The sequence below is a fragment of the Anolis carolinensis genome, chromosome 4, assembly GCF_035594765.1.
Source record: "Anolis carolinensis isolate JA03-04 chromosome 4, rAnoCar3.1.pri, whole genome shotgun sequence".
NCBI classification, from domain to species: domain Eukaryota; kingdom Metazoa; phylum Chordata; class Lepidosauria; order Squamata; family Dactyloidae; genus Anolis; species Anolis carolinensis.
In genome coordinates this window covers 135,963,966-135,985,957 of record NC_085844.1, presented here as the reverse complement: position 1 = coordinate 135,985,957, position 21,992 = coordinate 135,963,966, and the positions used below count along the sequence as shown (strand labels likewise).

Genomic DNA, 21,992 nt, shown 5'->3' with positions numbered 1-21,992 from the left:
GTTTCAGATAAATTCTTGGGAACCACAAGTTTTGCCACCATGCAGGGAAGATGTTAAATTATCACTGTGTAACAAAATTTGTAAACATTTTTGATCTAGGTTTGAAAGTGTTGTTTCCTGTTTGATTGTGTGGTACTTCCTCTAAAGGTAGTTACTATACTCCAGAAACTTTGTTTTCGTGGCTGCCACAAACTACGTTGAATTGGTTTAGACTTTTATGAGGTCTTCATTGAAAAACTGCAGCAAAATGGCTGCAGAATGTCCCACAAAAACAAAGTTTTTTTCAGTTTAATAAACGTTTTCCATGTTTTAAAGATAGAACCAATTAGGAAATGGCATTTATAACCCAGGAACAAAAATCGTGTTACATGGTGTTATTTCAGACCAATACTGTTAATTGGTTTGAAATAATTGTGCTGAGGCTTTGGGCAAGTTTCAGTTGGGTCTTTGTCTGGTCTCTTTGTTTATTTTTTTAATGAGAAAAGAATACAGTGGATGAGGAGATATTAGCATTTAACAGATCTGGCACATTTCCAGCAGGAGATCCATCTTTGTTGTTCTGGGATTAATGTGTTCCTCTTTCCTTTCTCCTTTTTTAGCCTATTGACATTGATAAAGGTAAGTTCCACTTGTAATCATATTGCCTAGAATTTAAAACAATCATATTTAGTAATGAAATTATTTGTCTAGCCTGTTTTTGAAGCTGAGCCATCAATATTTCATAATTGACATACTAAAGTTTATTTTCTTAGTACATACTTAGCTCTTCTAATTTTCATACCCATTTATTGCAGTATTGTGTGATACCACATTTTTAATTATTATGTTCCATTGGTCAGGCATGGAAGGTTTCAGGAATCACCTTTTTCATTTTGTTTTCTGTTAAAAGCATCAGCATTTGCTTGGGAATAACATGCTTGAAACTCAATAGTAAAAATAATAAGAACAAGAAATTTTGTTTTGAACAATAAAATGTTATTGAACACAACTCATTTCATCCAAAGCTTGGCATAATTGCATATGACTAGTTATTTATAATTAATTACTTAATTAGTAACAAAGATGTTAGTAGGTCACAGTTCAACTCTGAGTAACATTTAAAGCAAGCTTTCTAGTTATGGGACTGTTACGTCACTGAATGATCGAGGACTATTACATGATTCAAGTGCTGTCTTGTGTGCGGTTGTTAAAGTAGACAGGAGAATAATGCATTTTTGCCATAGACCAATATAAAATTAATTTACATTAAACTAATAAATATAAAAGATTCCCAAGTATCTGTTCTAGTCTTCTCTGAACATTGCAATAGTGAGTGGAATTGCTTTTAAATAAGAATAATGAAGCATTTATTTGTATATCTTCCTTGTTTCTAGGACCTGGCTCAGCCAAAGAGTTGATTAAATCAATCAATGAGAAGTTTGCTGGTGCAGGTGGCTGGGAAGGGCCGGAATCATATCCTTTATATGTATGCATTATACAAACTTATGCACTTGTTTTGAGTGCAAACAGCTTCAGTAGTTTGTTTAGGGAAGCTCTAGTTGTCTTTTGAAGGAAAACTTTCTTGTATCTAGTTCCTCATACGAAGAGGATACTTATTTTAGACGTTGAGGAAGGTCCAGAAGACCACAATCTGTACATTAAGCTGAAACACATTTTGTACTTGAGGCATATGACCAACTGGAGGGAGGGCTTCGTCTCTCCCATTCAAGAGATTAAGAGATGGAACAATGGCTTCAAATTACAGAAAAGGAGATTCCACCTGAATATTAGGAAGAACTTCCTAACTGTGGGAGCTGTTCAGCAGTGGAACTCTCTCATTCAATTTATGAACCATTAGCTAGTTAATAACAATAGTCATGCAGGTCAGGTTGGTTCAATTCCTGGTGATGTATCTTTTTCCTCAACGTGTAGCACATTAAAAAAAACTGAAGACAAAAAGCAACTTGGTGACTTCTTTGGGATGTCAAACAGCTATGCTGAATGCTACCCTGCAACGTAAGAATTCTGTATTCCTCATAATTGGAATCAATGTGTTAGAAATCATTTAGAACTTAATGATAGTTTGCTTTATCCTGAATTGTAGTCTGTTTTAAGGAAATACTCTCTTCTGGGCTGGTATGTGGAAACGGTTAATAACCGCTGTCACTATGAATACCATATTTATTAGAGACTAATGATGCCTCTCCAAAATAATAAATCCCAGGATTCCATTATATTAAGCCATGGCCTCCTTGAGTCCCCATGAAGAGGAAGGTGGGATATAAATAAAGGTAATGATAATAATAATAACAATAATAACAATAATAATAACAACAACAACAATAGAAATTAAAAGTAGCACCTAAGTGCACTGATTCTGCAGTGTAGATGCATCCAAGGAGGGTTGGGCAGGGCCCCAAGACTTTAGCCCTAAAATCTACAATGGCTGCTCCATGAAAGCAGCTTTCTCTTTTGGCTCAGCACTTAAGATCACTGTAGTACGTGAAACTAATGTGCACCTGAATTTTGGTGATGTACCATATATACTCAAGTTTAAGCTGAGTTTTTCAGCCCTTTTTAGGGCTGAAAAAGCCCCCCCCCCCCCCCCGCCCGCTTATACTCAGGTGAGCGTCCTGGCTGGCTTATATTTGGATCGGCTTATACTTGAGTATGTAAGAAATCAGAGTTGGACAGTCTTATCTTAAATTAGTTTTATGGAAATATTCAAAAACATTTAACCTACTGATGCCTCAATTAATGTAATTTTATTTATATCTATTTTTTATTTTTGAAATTTACTAGTAGTTGCTGCATTTCCCACCCTCATCTTGTAAGTTTTCCCAGTTTTTGTGGTAAAATTAGGTGCCTCAGCTTATATTCAGGTAGGCTTATACTCAAGTATATATGGCCTAAAAGGTGCACATTAGAGTCAAGTAAATATGGTATTTGCCCTACTGTGCAGAACAAATGTGGACATTATATAATTTGATTTACAAGTCTCATTCTTTGTTAGTGTACTTTCATTCATTGTGTCAGATTTACCTCTATCCAACCTACTGATCTTGAAATATTCCATAGTGATCTATAAATTAAATATTGGAAAATGTATTTGGAAGTTCAGCTGAAATTCCCAAGTTTGTTCTTTGCTACATTTTTATGAGCAGTTCTTCTTGGTTATGTTTTCTTGTTATTAGTCTTAATTACAAATGACTTTAGCGTATTTGTGATTAGATTAAGCTGCTATATTGATGGCAGTCTGTATTCACATGCCTCCAGAAATGTGAATAGAAGAATGAGAGCTATCAGGTATTTGTTTTTGTTTTTCTAGAATGGATGACATGGCTGTGGATAGTGATGAAGAAGTAGACTACAGCAAAATGGATCAGGTATATTTTCAATTGTTTACAACAGTGGTTTTCAACCTATGGGTCCCCAGATGTTTTGGCCTACAACTCCCAGAAATCCCAGCCAGTTTACCAGCTGTTAGGGTTTCTGGGAGTTGTAGGTCAAAACACCTGGGGACCTACGGGTTGAGAACCACTGGTTTACAGCTTTAACATATGCATTTCTACCGTAGGAAAGAGAGTGATGCCTAAAGTCTCTCAGAATATAGATTCTGAACCATCTCAGATTTGATGTTGCTCCCAGTTCTCATTTTAAATTTGACCTGATTTGCATCAGAATGGAATGATAAAATGGAGATCAGCCTCACTTTAGGCTGCATGTATGGAACTGATGTTTTTTAACGCATCCCACTTTAAAGTAAATCAAAAATAAACTTTAAAATATATTGAAAATAAAATTATAGAGCAAACTCTATCTATAATCTTTCTGCCTATTTGTTTGAATAATTTGGATGTGTGTGTATCCAATAGAGAAAGGAAACTTTCAAACACAGTATTTCCTATCTAGTTTAATATGTATAGTTCAGATCATTTCAGTTCCTGAGTCGACTAAAATTTTCCTTGTTCTTTTTCTCTTCAAGGGAAACAAAAAAGGACCCCTTGGCCGTTGGGACTTTGACACACAGGAGGAGTACAGCGAGTATATGAATAACAAAGAGGCTCTGCCCAAGTGAGTTTGTATTTATTTATTTATTTATTTATGGCTCTTTTATCCCGCCTTTCTCAACCCTGGAGGGGACTCAAGGCGGCTTCACAACATAGGCAGTGCCTTTAAAAATATAGTACAATAAAAATAAACCTCACCATTAAAACAATTAAAGCATTTGAATCCATGCAACAAATTAAAGTCACGTGATCCATAGGCTTAGTCCGGAACTGTTCCATAGGATAATTACACATCTTTCATATCTAATTATTGCACGAGATTTTCAAAGGCTTGGTCAAAGAGCCATGTCTTCGCTTTTTTGCAGAAGATCAGGAAGGAGGGAACTGATCTAATCTCTCTGGGGAAGGGAGTTCCATAGCTGAGGGGCCACCACCAAGAAGGCTAGGTCTTGTCTCCGCCAATTGCACCTGCAAAGAAGGCGGAGCCGAGAGCAAGGCCTCTCCAGATGATCTTAAACTCTGAGATGGTTCATAGAGGGAGATATGTTTGTAGCTTGTCCTGAGAGGGGAAGATGCAAACTGGACAATGGTGTGCCCAATATTATGATCATTTATGGTTGGGGTCCTTCTCAAGTTATCTGTCTACTCTGCCAGATCTGAGCACATAGATCCAGAACTGTGGGAGGACTAACCGCTCTCAGCTCCTATGAAGGTGCACTTCTCTCATCTATATTTCTGCTTTTGCTGTTTTCCTAGAGCGGCATTCCAGTATGGAATCAAGATGTCTGAAGGCCGTAAGACACGCCGTTTTAAGGAAACCAATGACAAGGCTGAATTGGATCGTCAGTGGAAGAAAATCAGTGCGGTGAGTTTCTTGGGGAAAGCCAGTTTCCATTATAACTCCCTTATCTTCTAAGGCAGTGTTCTCAACCTGTGGGTCTCCAGATGTTTTGACCTTCAACTGCCAGAAATCCTAACAGCTGGTAAACTGGCTGGGATTTCTGAAAGTTGCAGGCCAGAACACCTGTGAACCCACAGGTTGAGAAACACGGCTCTAAGGATTGCTGTTTTCTTTGGAGCTTTCCACAGATATTTCTAGGGTGTTTAAAGGAGAGCCTCTGGCTAGCTGGCTTCTTCAATTTACACAGACATAGCCCAGTTGTTAAACCCTTCTGTACAACCCTCCAGGGCTCTGAATTAGCTTTGGTAATTCTCAGATTGACCCACCTTCCAATCAGCAATTTAATTTGGAAAAGCCATCTCTAATGGGTTGAATGCTGATCAAGCCTACCAGAAAGCAATTTAGTCTATTCATCCTTTGTGCATGCTCATTTGTTGAAGATAAATATGATCCCAACACAGGAAATGGTTATTGTTATATCTGCAATGTAGTAATTGTACTTTCTCTACAGATAATTGAAAAAAGGAAGAAGATGGAGGCTGATGGGTTAGTATAATTGCTTTTCCTTGAATTGTTATTTGAAAGGCACCCTTGAGTTTACACTGTACATATTATTGCATGCCTTCAAAAGACTGCAGCTACACATTTTTGTGATGGGGGAGGTGAGTTCAAGTGTTGGTTGAAGACAGGTTCATCTTATATTCAAAGCTTTTTTACTATCAAGTAAGCAGTTTGTCAAATGGCATCCTAAAACCTTGCATTTATAAATATGTAGTTGACGATACAGTAACAAATAGTTGACATTATATTAGGGTCTTTCATTATTATACTGACGATGCTAAAGTAGGAGTCATTTTTATTCCATCAGCTTTTAACTTTCAAAACATAGTTTATAGGTACCCTATAAGCTTTAGCCCAAACTACTTGTTCTTGGCTACAAGCTTTGTGCTGGCAATATTTGGGTCTTGACTGAAGCTCTGACTTTCATTTAACTTATTCAAGCTTCAGTGTAACAGTCTGGTGTAGAGACTGTGGCTTACATCACATCCTTTCATTCTAAAACTGTGCTTAGCTCTGGATTCTAGTACAAACACTCTTTTCAGATTGTTAGTCAAAATAAGATATTTGTGTTTTGGCGTTCACCAAGAGAAATCTTGCTGCTTTAAATTGCTCAAATCTCACATGAAGTCAGTTTCATTGCCTCTATGGATCTTTTGTCTGAGTAGATAATGCTATCTAAGCCTTTCAGAAAGCTGTTCGGTTTATTGTGCAGTTTGTGTGTTCCTTGTTGAAAGAACACCTGAAGCTACCATCTCTGAGATTAAACATTCCCGTATTTTCTTCTCTTGACATCTTTATAGGGCTACGAAAACTTGATGCCCCATATATATAATGCTATTGCACACATTCTATGTTCTAGCATTAGCAAATATGTATAAGAAATGCCATAGTAATGATTGCTGAATGTGACTCAAGCGTTTAAAAAGTGTTTATCTAACTGACTTAGAAAAGATCTTAGCATGTTTTGTGGTCCTGTGTTTTGGGTTCACTGGTGTGCTGTTCCATATCTTGTGACTCATACATTTCTTTAATTTCAGGGTTGAGGTAAAAAGACCGAAGTATTGAACCTTCTGTGAGCTCTTTGTCCCTTTGGCTACATTCCTGCTCAACTATTCTGGAGAAGAAGCTTTGATGGAGGATCACATTTTCCTGCCATGGAACAAAACCTACGTGATTTCTGAGCTGAGAATACGGCAGGGTCTTGTGTGTGTAAACACAAAGGAGAGTTTCTGAGTCTTCCGAAGAGCCTTAGCTGCTCTCTTCCTTGTGTTGTATTGCTTGCAGCTGTGCTCCTTTCATAGGAACCTACACTTTAGATTTTGTGGCTAGTAATACTTCTACATGTAATAAAACCTGCACTAATATTTATCAGATTCTTTGTTCTGGTCTGTAGTAAATTTTAAGACCATTTATACTACTGATAAGTGTATGATGAATGAATGGATGAATGAAACTTTATAGCCCACCCTATCTCCCTGAAGGTATTCAGGGTAGCTCACAACAAAAAACACAATGGCAAACATTAATGCCGGCAGTAATATGTAAACAAATCAACAGCAACTCAGTAAATTATAAATGGACATAAATATGTACAGGTAAAGGTTTTCCCCTGACATGACGTCCAGCCGTGTCCGACTCTGGGGGTTGGTGCTCATCTCCACTTCTAAGCTGAAGAGCTGGCGTTCGTAAGCAGCTCCAAGGTCATGTAGCCGGCATGACTGCATGGGGCACCGTTACCTTCCCATCAAAGCGGTACCTATTGATCTACTCACGTTTGCATGTTTTCAAACTGCTAGGTTGACAGAAGCTGGGGCTAACACCGGGAGCTCACCCTGCTCCCCAGATTCAAACCACCGACTTTTCAGTCTGCAAGTTCAGCATAAATAAACAAGACATAAAATAATCCACATAATTACTAACATATTAAATCCTTAATATATCATTTAAAATCTCTAAAATTAGGCTAAAATTGTTGGGGGAGAGATGGAAAACAGCAATTTAACTGGGTGGATGCTAGCAGCTAGGTAAGGTGCAAATAGATGTATTATGATCGAACAGAAGAGTACTGTAAGTTTGTTTTTACAAGGAAATTTTTATTTTTCATTCTGTAGAAAGCATTATTTGAGTCAATAACCAGATTTTTAGATGAGGGAAATACATCCTGTAATTACCAGATCAACAAACATGGGCCATTTAGTCCCACCTCCGCCATGCAAGAAAAGCACAATCTATTGCCATCCAGCCTATGTTTAAAAGCCTCCAAAGAAGGATCATTCATCACACTCCGAGGCAGAGGGTTCCACTGCTGAACATCAGCTATGGTCAGGAGGTTCTTCCTGATTTTCAGATAGAATCTCCTTTCCTATAATTTGAATCCAAGGGCAGCAGAAAACATACCTTCTCTTTCTTCCTTATAACATCCTTTCAGATACTTATACATGACTATCCTGTCTCCTCTCAACCTTCTCTTCTGCAGGCTAAATATACTCCGCTCTTTAATTTACTCCTCACAGGGATTCATGGTCTCTAGACCTTTGATCATTTTAGACATCCTTCTCTGGACACGTTTTAACTTGTCAAACTTGTTTTCTTCTGCCTTGAGATTAAGAGACGGAACAATGGCTTCAAATTACAGAAAAGGAGATTCCACCTGAATATTAGGAAGAACTTCCTAACTGTGGGAGCTGTTCAGCAGTGGAACTCTCTGCCCCGGAGTGTAGTGGAGGCTCCTCCTTTGGAGGCTTTTAAGCAGAGGCTGGATGGCCATCTGTCGGGGGCACTTTTAATGTGATTTTTCTGCTTCTTGGTTTCTTCCAAGTCTATGATTTAAGCATCCACAAATTGAAAATATTCCCCCCTCCCCCTCCAAGAAAATCCCAAAACCTTGAATGTCCAAAGTGGCAGAAACAACTCTGTCTATTTAAGGCAATGTGAATGTTGCAATTAATCACCTTGATTAGCATTGAATGCCTTTGAAGTTTCACAGCAATCCAGTGATTCCGGCCATGAAAGCCTTTGACAAAACAATAACATCTTTATTGTAGGTTGAGCACCCTTTATCTGGAATTCCGAAACCTGAAAATTATCCAAATGAGTGGCCTTTCCATTTGGATCACTTAATGTATGCAGAATGGTTAAGAATATTCAATAAAACCATCTTCAGATTAGGCAAATAAGAAAAACAAATGAATTTCATAATTAAACTTGGATGCCACTATTAAGATATCTAATGATGTATGCATATGCAAAGACAGGGTGTTCCAAAATCATCAGTAATAAATGGCTCCAAAACACTTCTGCTCCCAAGCATTACATATAAAGGATACTCAATCTGGGTTGCTGTGAATTTTTTGGGCTATATGGCCATGTTCCAGAAGCAATTCCCTCCAGACGTTTTACCCGCATCTATGGCAAGCATCCTCAGAGGTTGTGAGGTCTGTTGGAAAGTAGGCAAGTGGGTTTATATATCTGTGGAAGGTCCAGAGTGGGAGAAAGAACTCTTGTCTGCCTGGGGCAAGTGTGAACGTTGCAGTTGGTCACCTTGATTAGCATTGAATGGTCTTGCAGCTTCAACGCCTGGCTGCTTTCTGCCTGGGGGGGGGGAATGTATTTATTTATTATATTTCTACCCCGCTCTTCTCACCCTGAAGGGGATTCAGAGCGGTTTACAGTTTGGCCACTTCAGTGCCACATTGTGAGTACAGTGTATAAATATAACAATACAAATTAAAGCACATTTAACATAAAATGCAAGACAAAAATCACACAAAGCATAACAACATCCAGAAATAAGATACAAATAAATATTAAGCATTAACATATTTAAAACCAATTAAAATTATCGTGGAGACTCATTAATTGCATAGTATATTTCATTAGGCTCAGTCATCAGTGATAAACATGACCTAGTGAGAAAATCAAAAGAAGTTTCCGCAAAATACATAAATAAGCACACATTTCTTTTGTTGGGAGGCGGGAGTATTGCTTTTTATTTATTTTGATTTTAGAGTTTTTTTAATAATGGTAGTCAGATTTTGTTCATTTTCATGGCATCATCTATCTGTATCAGTGGTTCTCAACCTGTGGGTCCCCAGGTGTTTTGGCCTACAACTCCCAGAAATCCCAGCCAGTTTACGAGCTGTTAGGATTTCTGGGAGTTGAAGGCCAAAACATCTGGAAGCCCACAGGTTAAGAACCACTGGTCTATATGGTTTAAATCAGGTACTCTCAACCTGAGGCCTGCCAGCTATTTTGGCCTCCAGTTCCCAGAATTCTTGGCCATTGAACAAGCTGGCTAGGGCTTCTGGGAGTTAGAGGCCCAAAAAGCTGCGGGGGAGGGGGGGGGAGTCGGTTTAATGGGAAAGTTTCCTGGCTCACAAAGTCCAGGAGGAAGAAATCCCTACCCTGAAACGATGGCAACCAAGGCAGAGGGAATGGGGCGGTGAAAAACCATCATCTCGTGTCATGTGGACAGTTCTGGCAGGCCTGCGAGGGTGGAACGGGCCCAAAAAAGCCGAAGAAGAGTGAGGACTGGAGCCAGCCAATGGCGCTGCGAGTCCGGGTATCGTAAACACTTCCTTCTCTCCATCCAATCCTCGCCGCGCAGGCGCAGTAGCTCTGTTTTGCGCTCTGTCCCGGTGTGAGCGTGCTCTCCAAGATGGCAGCGCCCGAGGAAGTGAGTAGACGCGTGCCCTCACTTTTTGAGAGCTCGGCCTCAAGAGGAGAGAGGTCGGGGTGAAGTGGCCTCTCTGTTGCCGCTGCATTTGCGTGAGCCTGCGCTCGGAGAGCTGTATAACTGTTTCAGCACTAAAAAGGGAGAAGGAAGAGCATCTGCAGCCGGCTGTTAGGAATTGTGGGAGCTGAAGTACAAAACACCTGGAGGGCCAAACTTTGCCCATGCCTGGTATAGAGACATGCCTTAACCAATTCAGAATGGGAGGCCTCATGGAAGTGCTGGAAAGAAGAGAAAGGTAGACCAGTGAGTCAGGGACAATCCTAGAGTTGGAAGAGACCTCGTGGGCCATCCAGTCCAACCTTCTGCCAAAGCACTCCTGACAGATGGCCATCCAGCCTCCAAAGAAGGAGCCTCCACCACACTCTGGGGCAGAGAGTTCCACTGCTGAACAGCTCTCACAGTTAGGAATTTCTTCCTAATGTTCAGGTGGAATCTCTTGTAGTTTGAACCCATTGTTCCACATCCTAGTCTCTAGGGCAGCAGAAAACAATCTTTCTCCCTCCTCCCTATGACTTCCTCTCACATTTATACATGGCTATTGTGTCTCCTCCCAGCCTTCTCTTCTGCAGGCTAGAAATTTGAGTCAAAAAACACATTGGACAGTGTTGTTATCTTTCATTTTTCCATGCCTTAAGGCACAATCGTTTAGAGCTGTTTCTGTAATGATGATGGTGATGATGATGATGATAATGATAATAATAATTTTATTTCTTACCCGCCTGTCTCTGTGGCTTGAGGCGGGTTACAACACAATTAAAAAACACAAACATTGCAAAAATTCAACAAATACAGTAGAGTCTCACTTATCCAACACTCACTTATCCAACGTTCTGGATTATCCAACACATTTTTGTAGTCAATGTTTTCAATATATCGTGATATTTTGGTGCTAAATTCATAAATACAGTAATTATTACATAGCATTACTGCGTATTGAACTACTTTTTCTGTCAAATTTGTTGTATAACATGATGTTTTGGTGCTTAATTTGTAAAATCATAAACTAATTTGATGTTTAATAGACTTTTCCTTAATGCCTCCTTATTATCCAACATATTTGCTTATCCAACATTCTGCTGGCCCGTTTATGTTGGATAAGTGAGACTCTACTGTATACATTTTTCTATAAAAGATCCAAATTAAAACTGCATTTATATAAAATACATATTTAAATACACAAAACAGACATCAAACATAATTAACATGTAACCTTTAGTGCAGAGCTTTCCAGATATTTCATTTGGTGACACTTTGTAGACATGTATTGTTTTATGACAGTTATTCAGGTTTACTGGCAAACCGGAGGTGAAAGCAACTCCTTATAAGAGATATGGACATGTGTAAATTGTAATCACAAAATATATGAGGCCACAACATATCTCATGAAAACGTTTCATTTATATTTTTAAAATATTTGATCGATTGCTTATTTCACACAGACCCAGAGGTTTCTCAGTACATTCACCCAATGCCGCTACACATTGTGGCTGCCATACTGCTTTAGTGAGTTATCATAAAGATTACTGCACTGAAGCAATAGCATTTGAAATTACATTGCAAACAGCTGGGCCATTAGGGTCTGTGATTCAGAAAGTGATTTGAAGTAGATCAACAAGGATTTGGAGCAATTGAGATTGTCAGTAATGTGACACTCGGCACCGGTCCGTCTTCCACAAATTAAATTAGTGCTTTAATGAATAACGTCTGTGTGATTGCGAATGGAGTTTTGTGGTGAACTACATGAAAGTGTACTACTCAGAACAAAGTTCTGAGCTCAGAATTCTTTCATTTTAAGTGTATGTCTTTTGTGCTAAGCTCCCATCTCTCAGGGTTCTAGAATTAAAAAAAAAAACCCCACAAGAAATCCCTATGAAATTTATGAGTCAACAGTCAACCCTAAGTCAACAGGCAACGTTGAGAGCACTGGGCCTTTTACAGTATTAGAAAATGTTCAAGTATTTACATTCACAGGTAAAAATAAATGATACACCATGCAACTTTTTAAATCTTTTAGTTAATATGGTATGGAGTTAGAGCCACTGTGAGATTTTTACTGCTGTCTATGTCCTCACTAGAGAGATTTGATCTCACTTTCTGAGACCACATGAAGTGAGAGAAATCTATCCCTAGGAAAGGAAAGAGTTATAATAGGGAAACGATTTTTCTGCTGAGGCTTTCTCACCAATCCTTTCCACAACGCAAAAATTTCAAATTCCAGTTGTCTCGAGGACAGAAAGTAAGGTGAAATTTTTTGAACAGGAGCACAGGCAGCAAAACAAAGGTTACAGTGGTGTCACCTCTTCCCTAAGGTGTCCAAAACCTTTTTTAAAAAATGGCTGGTGTTACACTTAGAAATGTACTTGTTCTTGTAAGTTTTTGTACTTACATACAAATTCAACATACTCACAAGGAGCCGCAGTGGCGCAATGGGTTAAACCCTTGTGCTGGCTGAACTGCTGACTTGAAGGTTGGGTTGCTGACCTGAAGGTTGCCAGTTCAAATCCACGAGATGTGAGCTCCTGTTTGTCAGCTCTAGCTTGCAGGGACATGAGAGAAGCCTCCCAGCAATACATCCGGGTGTCCCTTGGGCAATGTCTCTGTAGATGGCCAATTTTCTCACACCAGAAGCAACTTGCAGTATGTTCTCAAGTCGCTTCTGACATTATTTAAAAACAAACAAACATAAGAACACACCTACATAAACTATTTTGTTCATAACCCAGGGACTGCCAGTATTTGTGACGGCACGTAGGGAAAGCACTGCTAGAAAATCAACCTTAGTATATCTAAATGTTTCATTAGATACTGAGAAGGCCTTGGTAGTGATTCCCTGACTTTGGAACTCCCTCCCCAGGGAGATTAGCTAAGCCTCCACACTGCCCTCTTTTCATGAGGAACTGAAAACTTGGATGTTCCAACAAGCCAAGAAGGATGAATCCCTAGGCCCAGTTCCTAATTGCCAGATAGTAATCTGTTCTGCACCTCACCCACTGCCCTGGCCCTGTGACATACTGTTTGCGCTATCACTTGCTCAGTCCTTTTATAGTTGATTAGGTCCTCTCTAGTACTCCTGATCACTGGACTTCTGAACCTCGCCTGATGGAGTTTCAGTATACTCAGTTTTATATCTATATTATTTTTAATGTGTATTATCAGGGTTTTTGTATTTTATGATTTATTTTTATTTTTTTCATTTGAAGTTTTATTCTGTTGGTCGTCGTTTTGTTTATTAATTTACAGTTAGGTTGTTTATATTGTCTAATGCACTTTGTCTTGATGTAAACTGTTTTGTATAGTTTTCTTTGGGCATTGAATGGTTGCCATATGTTTGGAAACCGCCCTGAGTCCCTTTGGGGAGATGATTATGATTATGATTATGTGTGGTGAGAGATGCTTATCATCAACAGGTGTTAAATGTATTGCAAGGATCATGGACAATCAGCCCTAAAGATGCAACAGATGTAATATAATGCATGCTACCTCTAAGTCACGTGTAGTGTTGTTTTTATGGTAGATTGATTCATTTCCATTCCTTTCCCCACTTAGGCTTGTTCAGATGAGGAGGACGCTGAACAGGAACCTAGGCTACGAGACACCCCTGTGGATATTTCCCTTGAAGCTGCTGCAAACACCATTGCCTTTCACCCCAGTCGAGATATCATCGCTGCTGGAGATGTGGATGGTGATGTTTATGTGTGAGCATAGCTTCCTTGAATGTATTTGTATTGACGGCACAATTGCGTGAGTGATCCCCATTTCACTATTAATAGTCCAGTAAAATGTCATTGTCAGTTTGGATACTTTTCAGTAGAGTCTTTCAGAATCTGTGTATTTACAGTTGAATTGATCAATAGTTCAGAAATAAATGGTCTTTTTGTAGTGCATCTTCTGTTTCCTTTGATCTCTGTTGCTGACTAAAGGGGACATTTAATTCTGCAGCACAATGAAACAAAACAATATAATACACAAACAAGAACACTCTTGGTCCTTGCAGTCGTGGTAGATCAGTTTTCAACCTCCCTTGGTTCCTTCTGCTGTAATCCACATCAAGATCACTGTTGGTCTGTTCCTGTTAATGGGGAAACAGTGATCTTGACCACGATTACAAGGGGAAGGAGGCAGCTTTAACCTAGCATCTCCTCCCATCATCCTGATCTGGATTCCTGGGTGTAAGAAGTGTGTGTGTGCTTTGCTTTCCTGTTCACCCAAGCTTTGCTATGGCCTCCAAAAGGTTCTGTAGGACACACATTGAATCAGTACAATTTATATATGTGACCTGCCAGGTTCGCATTAATGCAACTGGGTGTATAGTTGGTCTATATTCACAGATTCAACCATCCATAGCTTGAAAATACCTCACCCCATAAAAAACCTCACAAAGTACCAAAACAATGAATTAGCCATTTTACAAAAGGGGCACCATTGTGGCATCCATCCCCTGTTCGGATATTGGCCAGCACGCCAATGCCTTAAGTCAAGAAATAGTTTTCTAAGATCTGCCGAGATACTTGTAGGAACGCCTCAGCAAGCGAGAGTCCAAAAGTGGCAGGCTAAAACCCGGAATCTCAATCCATGGCTGATACCAAATGAGAGACTCCTTCCTGGGCCCACAGAAGACTGGACGACTTGGAATGAGCTGAACAGACTGTGCTCTGGCACCATGAGATGCAGAGCCAACCTTAAGAAATGGGGCTACAAAGTGGAGTCCACAACATGCAAGCGTGGGGAAGAGCAAACCACACACCACCTATTACAATGCATCCTGAGCCCTGTCACATGCATGATGGAGGACCTTCATATAGCAATACCAGAGGCACTCAAAGTGGCCAGCTTCTGGTCAAAGGACATTTAGTATAATGCCAAGTTTTTAACATTACAACTGTACTCTCAGTTCATTTCTGATATGATAAATAAATCTAACCCAAGGTACTTCTACTGTTCAGGGTATCATAGCTCCTGGAATGTGACCAGATAAGTGTGACAGCAGCCAACAGATTTATAAACAGAATTTGGGGCAGATACGGATAAGTATCTTGATGTGCCGTACCTCAAACTGAAATGTTTTCCCAACTATGCCCATGCTTCACTAACCCTGTTCCTTTTTTCTTTGCCAAAACAACTTTTAACTCTAGATATACGACAACTTCCCTGTTTTTAAAATCTTTTAGGTATTCATACTCCTGTTTCGAAGGTGGGAACAAGGAGCTTTGGTCTTCAGGACATCACTTGAAATCCTGTCGGGAAGTGTCCTTTTCCCATGATGGACACAGTAAGTGATTCTCCCCGCAGGGCTTGTTTTATGCTTGTACAAAGTCATGACTAGTTGTTTCTGTTCAAGACTAGTTGTTTCTGTTCATCTTCCTGGAGAAGAAATTCTAAAACTGGAACTCATTATTTTTGGAAAGCAATTCCCATTTAACACAATAGCATTTATTTCTGAGTCATGTTACAAATGATAACTCAACCTGCCACGTTCTGTTTTTTGAGGTTACAACAGCACACTGAAGCTGATTTTGCAAAATAATGTTACTTTTTAAAGCACTGCAACATTTGTCGCACATTAATTCAGCACACTAACATTTGACTCTTTAAATAACAAAAAATATGAAGCAACAGTAATTGCTATGTAAAACAATGCCCTTGTTTTGAGCAACTCAGGATTACATTTTGCAAAATGCAAATCTAAGCAGCATTCAGACTGTAACACTTGCTCATAAATGTGCCATAAATTGCATCCTGTTTTTAAAACATTCCAAAATCAGCATGAGTAGGCATAGTTTAGGGCCATGGATGGATGAAGTGTATTTTAGCATTGTTTTAAAAACATATCTGGAATGGTATTTTCATTTATTGATGCTGGACTCAGTTTCTTTTCATAGTTCCAAGTAAATGTAGAATTTTAGCCCTATATGGCGTGTTGGAAATAGCAACCTCCCAAGCCTTTCAATATTTATTTGTTAATGTATATATTTTCTAATCTGTATTCTATGTGTATGTTGATTTGTCAGTTTGACTGTACCTCTTTGGTGTGGGAGAGGTTATAGACATGTGATTGTAATTAGTATGTTTATACTCAGGACTCCATTTTTTATTCTGTCTGCTTTTCACCTCAGTGGAGGTGGATGCATGTTGCTGATTGGACTTCGATAGAGACATATTATTTTAGGACTTCAATGAGTACAATTATACCTAAAGACTATGGACTATTGATTAAGAATTATACCCTGTGTACTCAACACAGAGAGAACTACATCCTATCTATAACTGAAGTTTAATAAGAAATGTGCCTGTATGGTGAACTAATACAAGATGTTTCTGAGTAAACAAGATACTGTATGTTATTTTTCAAGTAAGACTTTGTTTTTTAATTTCTGAGTGCATATTTTAACTAAGAGGTTTCAAGGGAATGTATATCTTTTGGGCAACTGCAATTTCAACTTCAAAGAAACATCTTTAAAACTCTATTAGCCAAATATATTTTAGTGGCATGTCTTTGTCCTTGGCAGTTCAGAGATGTTCATTGAGATTCACATTTGCTAAATGGATATGACATCATTTTTCCTTTTCAGTAAGGTTATGATTGGTCCAAAAGGATATGTGCCCAGAGACTGGGTGCAGTTATTTCCAATACAGTGGCCTATGTCATTTTCCCTATGCCCTCTAGAGCTCTACACGGCATCCAAGGATAAATCCATTCATATCCTGAATGTTGAGGAGGGTCGTCTTGTCACACGCTTCTCCAAAGCACATAAGTAAGTCTCTAATAATGTCTGATGACATAAGTATTACCATTCCCACTGAGAAATATTTTTGAATCCTAAATAGGTATCTTTTTCTTAGGACCAGAAAGACAGCATATTCTGATTCATTCTGGTAGCTGTTATTTTCTTCCAGACAACTGAGAACTTTAGTTCACACCATCATATTGTAACAATCATATTGGTATTTTAAGAACAGATGTCCTTGCAGCTACTTAATATTGTTGAACATTGAAATTAGAATACTGTAAGGCAGAATTTAAGTTCATAAATAAGTCAGGCTTTAGTTAAGCAAATGAATATGAAATTTATAAATTTTCAATCTGTCTCAAATGTGATATGGTTTTAATTATTTTCTTTCTAATGTTTTAAGTCTAATCCCCTCCCCAGTTATCTAGCATAATTTTTATTAAGGGTTCAACTATTGTGGAATATTTATACTGCCTGGTATTAAAATAGGAAAGTTATCTCGGGAACTTTCTTCGTGTTTTGGTTTTTAGGCCTGTACCTGGGGTTATTTAGGGCACTGATTCAGAAAATTGCATTGGATAGACTGCATCTGCTCTAGTTGCTTAGATATGGTTATCATGGTTTTCTATGGGCAAGTATATGACTAGTACTAGATACCATATAACTGTTCCATATCTCTAGAGCTGATGGAGGGAAAACTGGTGTCATTTTAGGAATCAGCAGATCAAACATACCCAGAAACAGGGCTAGCATTTGAGGCAGCAAAATATGTGTTGGCCAGTTTATAGTTCGCTTCTTTTGTTTGCAACAAAGATCTAAAGCACAGTTGAAATCAAGTCTGTAAATAGCAGGCTTAAACCTCCCGTCACAGTTGCTACTTTCTTTAAGTCCTGATTAGTGGGCATACAAAGTAAAATGTTCTGGGGTATGGCCAACATCCATCATAATGCTGGAAAATGCAGAAAGTACAATTGGTATGTAGCACCATCATTTTGAAGAATGTAGTGATAATAAAAGCACTGGAAAAAGAAGCGACAAATGTATGTGGAGATGCTGAGATAATTTATTCAGTAAGAATCTATGTTTCTGGTTCAGGACAATTTTGTTCATAGTACATATATATAGGGCTTCAGTATTGTTACTTTACTGAAGGCCATAGTTCTGAGTGGGGCTAGGTTATCCTGTAATACCTTGGTTATATTGTTAAATCTTTGGGATTTCCACAGCTCTGCTTTGAACAGTCTGTTGGTGATAGATGAAAACTTGTTTGCTACGGGAGATGACAGTGGGGAGCTGAAGGTGTGGGACCTGCGTAAAGGCACCTCCATCATGGAAGCAAAGGAGCATGAGGAATACATCAGTGGCATGGCTGTGGATGGAAACAAGAAACTGCTGCTCACCACCAGGTATCTCTGTACTTGTCTATTAAGCAGACGGGGGAATAAGCTTTGATCACTAAAAAAATTTTCTATGGTTCTGTAGTTGAAAGTCAAGAGCTTCTGCAACAACCTAGTGTTTTTTTCTTCGTGGCAAGAGCCCTTGGCACAAATTGCTGTTGTTATTCCTCTCCTGGACATAAAAGAGAAATATCTGCCTAGAAACCGTTTTCAGCTGGATACAATTATACTGCTTTTATTCTACTGTAAGTGGGGATCTGAGAAATAACTATCCTACAAATATATACATGTAAGCATTGTGTACGTTTCTCTTTCTTGCAGTGGAGATGGGACCATGGGAGTCTTCAACATTAAGAGAAGGCGCTTTGAGCTACTTTCTGAGCCCCAGAATGGTGAACTAACAGCCATCTCTCTGATGAAGGTCAGTACTGATTCTCAGTGAAAGAGAGGAGCCCATGTGCATGAAGGTTTGTCACAGTGGTGTAAACCTCATTATTTTCTTGCTAAGTATTCAGAGAAAAGACATGTGGCAGCCAGCTGTTTCTAGTTATGTGGTGCTTTCTTCCATTTAAGCTCTATTTTGTTTCCTCTTGGTCAGAGGGGGAAGAAAGTGGCCTGTGGCTCTAGTGAAGGGACCATTTACCTTTTCAATTGGGACGGCTTTGGTGCAACCAGCGATCGTTTTGCATTGAAGGCGGAATCGATCGACTGCATGGTTCCCGTAACAGAGAACATTGTGTGCACAGGCTCCACGGACGGAGTCATCAGGTGAGAAGAGCACATTGGGTGTCCTGCCAAGAGACAGGTCTGATTTAACATTAGGCAGCCAAGCAGAGGTCCTGCTCCAGTGTCCAGTTGGGAATGGTGTAGTAAGAACGCTTGGTAGGGGATGGCAAGAGACAAATATATCGAGATTGGTGATTGAATAGAATTACAGAAGCTATTCTCTAAGGCAGCAGTTCTCAAAGTGTGCTCTGAGGAGCCCTTGGGCTCTGCAAAGCATACTGAGGGGTTCTACAAACCACTTCCCTCCTCCAGGTTTTCCTCTTTCCTGCTTCTCCCCCTTGCTCGCCACCTTGGCTGTCCTCATCTTTTTGCCACCAAAAGCCTTTTTCCCTTGGCCCCCTCACTGCCAAAAACTTTTCCCTTGCTTCTCTTGCCGGTAAAAGGCTTTTTTCATCGGCTTCCTCACCACCCAGGTCCTTTCCCCCTCACCTTGCTTGCTTCCAAAACGTTAAATTATTTCTCTGTCACCACTCAGGAGATGCTTTGATTGTGGTTTTCCTGCATGGCAGAAGAAGGGAAGTGCAGAGCCCTTGGGTTTTCCACTGAAATACTGTTAAGCTTATGTTAGTTAAAATTGTTCCTTCATTTTAAGTATTGTATTGTTATTTCTTTCCTTTTTCTTCTTTGCACTTCAAAGAAGATATGTGCAGTGCACATAGGAATTTGTTCATTTTTTCCTCCTATTAGTTCACACAAACACTCTCCATCCAATTGCCACTGGCCCAGCCTGTCTGCCAAAGTTTACAGCACAATGTGTCAAAAAGTTTGCCCGGGCCTGATAGATTATATATAATATACTGTATACACATTTCTTGGGGCTCCATAGCTGAATAAGTTTGAGAACCCCTGCTCTAAGGAAAGTGGTGCCTCATTGCTTGGACTAATTGCCTAAGAGCACCAAGAATTAGTAACTGACCCACTTAACTATAAATGTGGTGGAGGAAATACAAAACAGGTGAATGGACTTTATGATGGTAGCGCATTATTCCTCATTTTGAGATAAGTTTTTGGCTCCATTCTTATCTTAATTATGATTTTACACAGAATTAATACATTAACAGTTTAATAGAAGGGGATATATTTCATGGCATATAAGGCCTTCTCTCTATATTGCACTGTCAAGCAAAGTAGAATAACACAGGTAACATTTAGAAAAAATGAGTCATTTTGCATGTGTGTGTCTAAGTAGCTAAAATAAATTTGAGAAACCTAGCTGGGATTCCTTCCTTAACCTTGGAACTTGAACATTCTGCAGCAGAATGGCTTACAGAAATGGGGAAAAAAACTGGCTTCTTGTTGATCTGATATCCCCCCCCCCCCCTTTGTTGCAGGGCAGTAAACATCTTGCCCAACCGGGTCATAGGCAGCATCGGTCAGCATGTAGGGGAGCCTATTGAGCAACTGGCCCAATGTCACACGGGCCCATTTCTTGCAAGCTGTGGCCATGATCAGAAGGTCAAGTTTTGGGACATCTCTTCACTTCGTTCAGTGATTGTTGACGACTACAGAAAGAAGAAGAAAAGCGGCCAGCTAAAAGCATTGAGTAGCAAAGCGTTTGGTAGTGGGGAGGACTTCTTTGCGGATTTGAGGGAGGTGCCTGCAGTCCAAGAAGATGACAGTGTGGCCACTGAGAGTGACAGTGACTAAATTATATAGAGTATATTTGTGAGTATATTCCCCTGAAGGAATCTGGGCAGAAATAGTCATGGTTTCACAGACATGCCTTTCTGTACTGTGAATTCAGGATAATATTTGAGGCTATCTTTTGGCCTAATGAAGATTGCACTGGATTGTAGATCTGTCAAGGGTGAAGGTCAGGTCAGGTCTGCACACTCTGTGGCCCTCTAGGTGTTTTGGACTTCAGTTCCTAGAATTCCTGATCATTGGACAAGCTGGCTAGGGTTTCTGGGAGCTAGAATCCCAAACACCTGTAGGGTCACAGGTTGTGCAGATAATTGAAAAAAACTGGTTATATGAAGGGCACCTGTTGCATGGAGTTAAGCAATTTTTAGATATATCTGGAAAAAAGTTTGCCTTTCTTGGAAAACAGATCTGGTCAGACATCCTAGAATGAGCATGCTGTGCATCATCAAACCTATGTGCTCCCATGTTCTCATAACAATTTTGAGGTAGAACGCTAAACATAATATTCAAGATACAAAATTTATCTAATTGACTTCCTTAAACACTCTCATTATTTGCTAAGGGAAATATTGCTGATACACTATTACAGCTTATGAAACCCACACAAGCAAGCAGTTTTCAGCTCAACCTAGATCTCATTCATTGTGTATTTTCTAAATTGAGGTTTATACCACCTGTATTTCTTCAATTGTAAGACATCACTGATTGTAAGACAGCCCTTTTTCAGTACTGCCACCACACACACACACACGTACATAAGGTATGCCTGCAGTTGTAAGGCAAACCCCATTTTTAGAGATGTTTATCTAGGAAAAGTGCATCTTCAGACTGAAGAGATATAGTACATAGGAGCCAACAGCAGTGAATAGGAAAGCTTCTGTTTTGAAGCTACATATCTTCACAAAATACCAGTAATTATTCTAAACAAACTTGTTTAAAATAATTTTGAATACAGGTATCATGCAGCTAACATCAAACTGATTAGTTGCTTCTACTTGCATGAAACTATTAAGAGAGCATTTCTGCTTAGAAAATTCTTAAGCCAATACTCTTTGACTAATGGAAGAGCAGGCAGGCCTGTCTTATGTTACAATAAAAAATATCACTACTGTCGTTAGATAACACAATATACATAAACGAAGAATTACTGGCAATACTTCTAGGTGTTGCCACCTCTGCTTTTACCTGAAGATGAATTATTGATGCTGGAAATCTGTAATTTAATAAAATATTGAATTTATAAAAGTTTCA

At 39.3% G+C, this 21,992-nt stretch overlaps 2 protein-coding genes and 1 long non-coding RNA gene across 9 annotated transcripts in view; 2 read left to right on the top strand and 1 right to left on the bottom strand.

The window, feature by feature from the left end:
• The window catches only part of ik (IK cytokine), a 15,818-nt gene extending 8,994 nt beyond the window's left edge, over positions 1-6,824 (top strand). Inside the window, exons 13-20 of the mRNA XM_062977854.1 lie at positions 600-618; positions 1,374-1,454; positions 1,917-1,995; positions 3,308-3,365; positions 3,965-4,053; positions 4,746-4,854; positions 5,402-5,436; positions 6,489-6,824. Of these exons, the coding sequence (XP_062833924.1) occupies positions 600-618; positions 1,374-1,454; positions 1,917-1,995; positions 3,308-3,365; positions 3,965-4,053; positions 4,746-4,854; positions 5,402-5,436; positions 6,489-6,516 (498 nt within the window). The 3' untranslated portion in view covers positions 6,517-6,824. The remainder of the gene's footprint in view (positions 1-599; positions 619-1,373; positions 1,455-1,916; positions 1,996-3,307; positions 3,366-3,964; positions 4,054-4,745; positions 4,855-5,401; positions 5,437-6,488) is intronic.
• The window catches only part of LOC134298272 (uncharacterized), a 17,873-nt gene extending 7,881 nt beyond the window's left edge, over positions 1-9,992 (bottom strand). Inside the window, exons 1-4 of one of the 2 annotated variants that reach the window (XR_010005262.1) lie at positions 9,855-9,984; positions 8,778-9,042; positions 8,403-8,566; positions 7,224-7,317 (exon numbers count right to left, since the gene is read on the bottom strand). This is a non-coding gene — a long non-coding RNA (uncharacterized LOC134298272). Of the gene's footprint in view, positions 1-7,223; positions 7,318-8,402; positions 8,567-8,777; positions 9,043-9,854 lie in introns of both variants that reach the window. The other variant, XR_010005263.1, reaches the window with a different exon arrangement.
• On the top strand, positions 9,989-21,992 carry wdr55 (WD repeat domain 55). 6 transcript variants are annotated; one of them, XM_003219977.4, is made up of 8 exons: positions 9,989-10,126; positions 13,733-13,881; positions 15,355-15,455; positions 16,851-16,938; positions 18,141-18,320; positions 18,633-18,732; positions 18,910-19,079; positions 20,429-21,992. In XM_003219977.4, the coding sequence occupies exons 1-8, from the start codon at positions 10,109-10,111 to the stop codon at positions 20,742-20,744; spliced, it is 1,122 nt and encodes a 373-aa protein (XP_003220025.2). In that variant the 5' UTR covers positions 9,989-10,108; the 3' UTR covers positions 20,745-21,992. The 6 variants fall into 6 exon arrangements, with proteins under 6 accessions (XP_003220025.2, XP_062833930.1, XP_062833928.1 ...); XM_062977860.1 differs by having other exon boundaries at positions 13,733-13,927; XM_062977858.1 differs by lacking the exon at positions 9,989-10,126 and adding an exon at positions 10,172-10,421 and having other exon boundaries at positions 13,733-13,927.

Bases quoted from the DNA above. Each gene is read 5' to 3' on its own strand.
- wdr55 (XM_062977857.1), top strand. From the start codon at position 10,510: ATGGCCATCCAGCCTCCAAAGAAGGAGCCTCCACCACACTCTGGGGCA. The intron at 10,587-13,732 runs GTTAGGAATTTC...TTCCCCACTTAG, and splicing joins ACTGCTGAACAGCTCTCACA to GCTTGTTCAGATGAGGAGGA. The intron at 16,939-18,140 runs GTAAGTCTCTAA...GGATTTCCACAG, and splicing joins CGCTTCTCCAAAGCACATAA to CTCTGCTTTGAACAGTCTGT.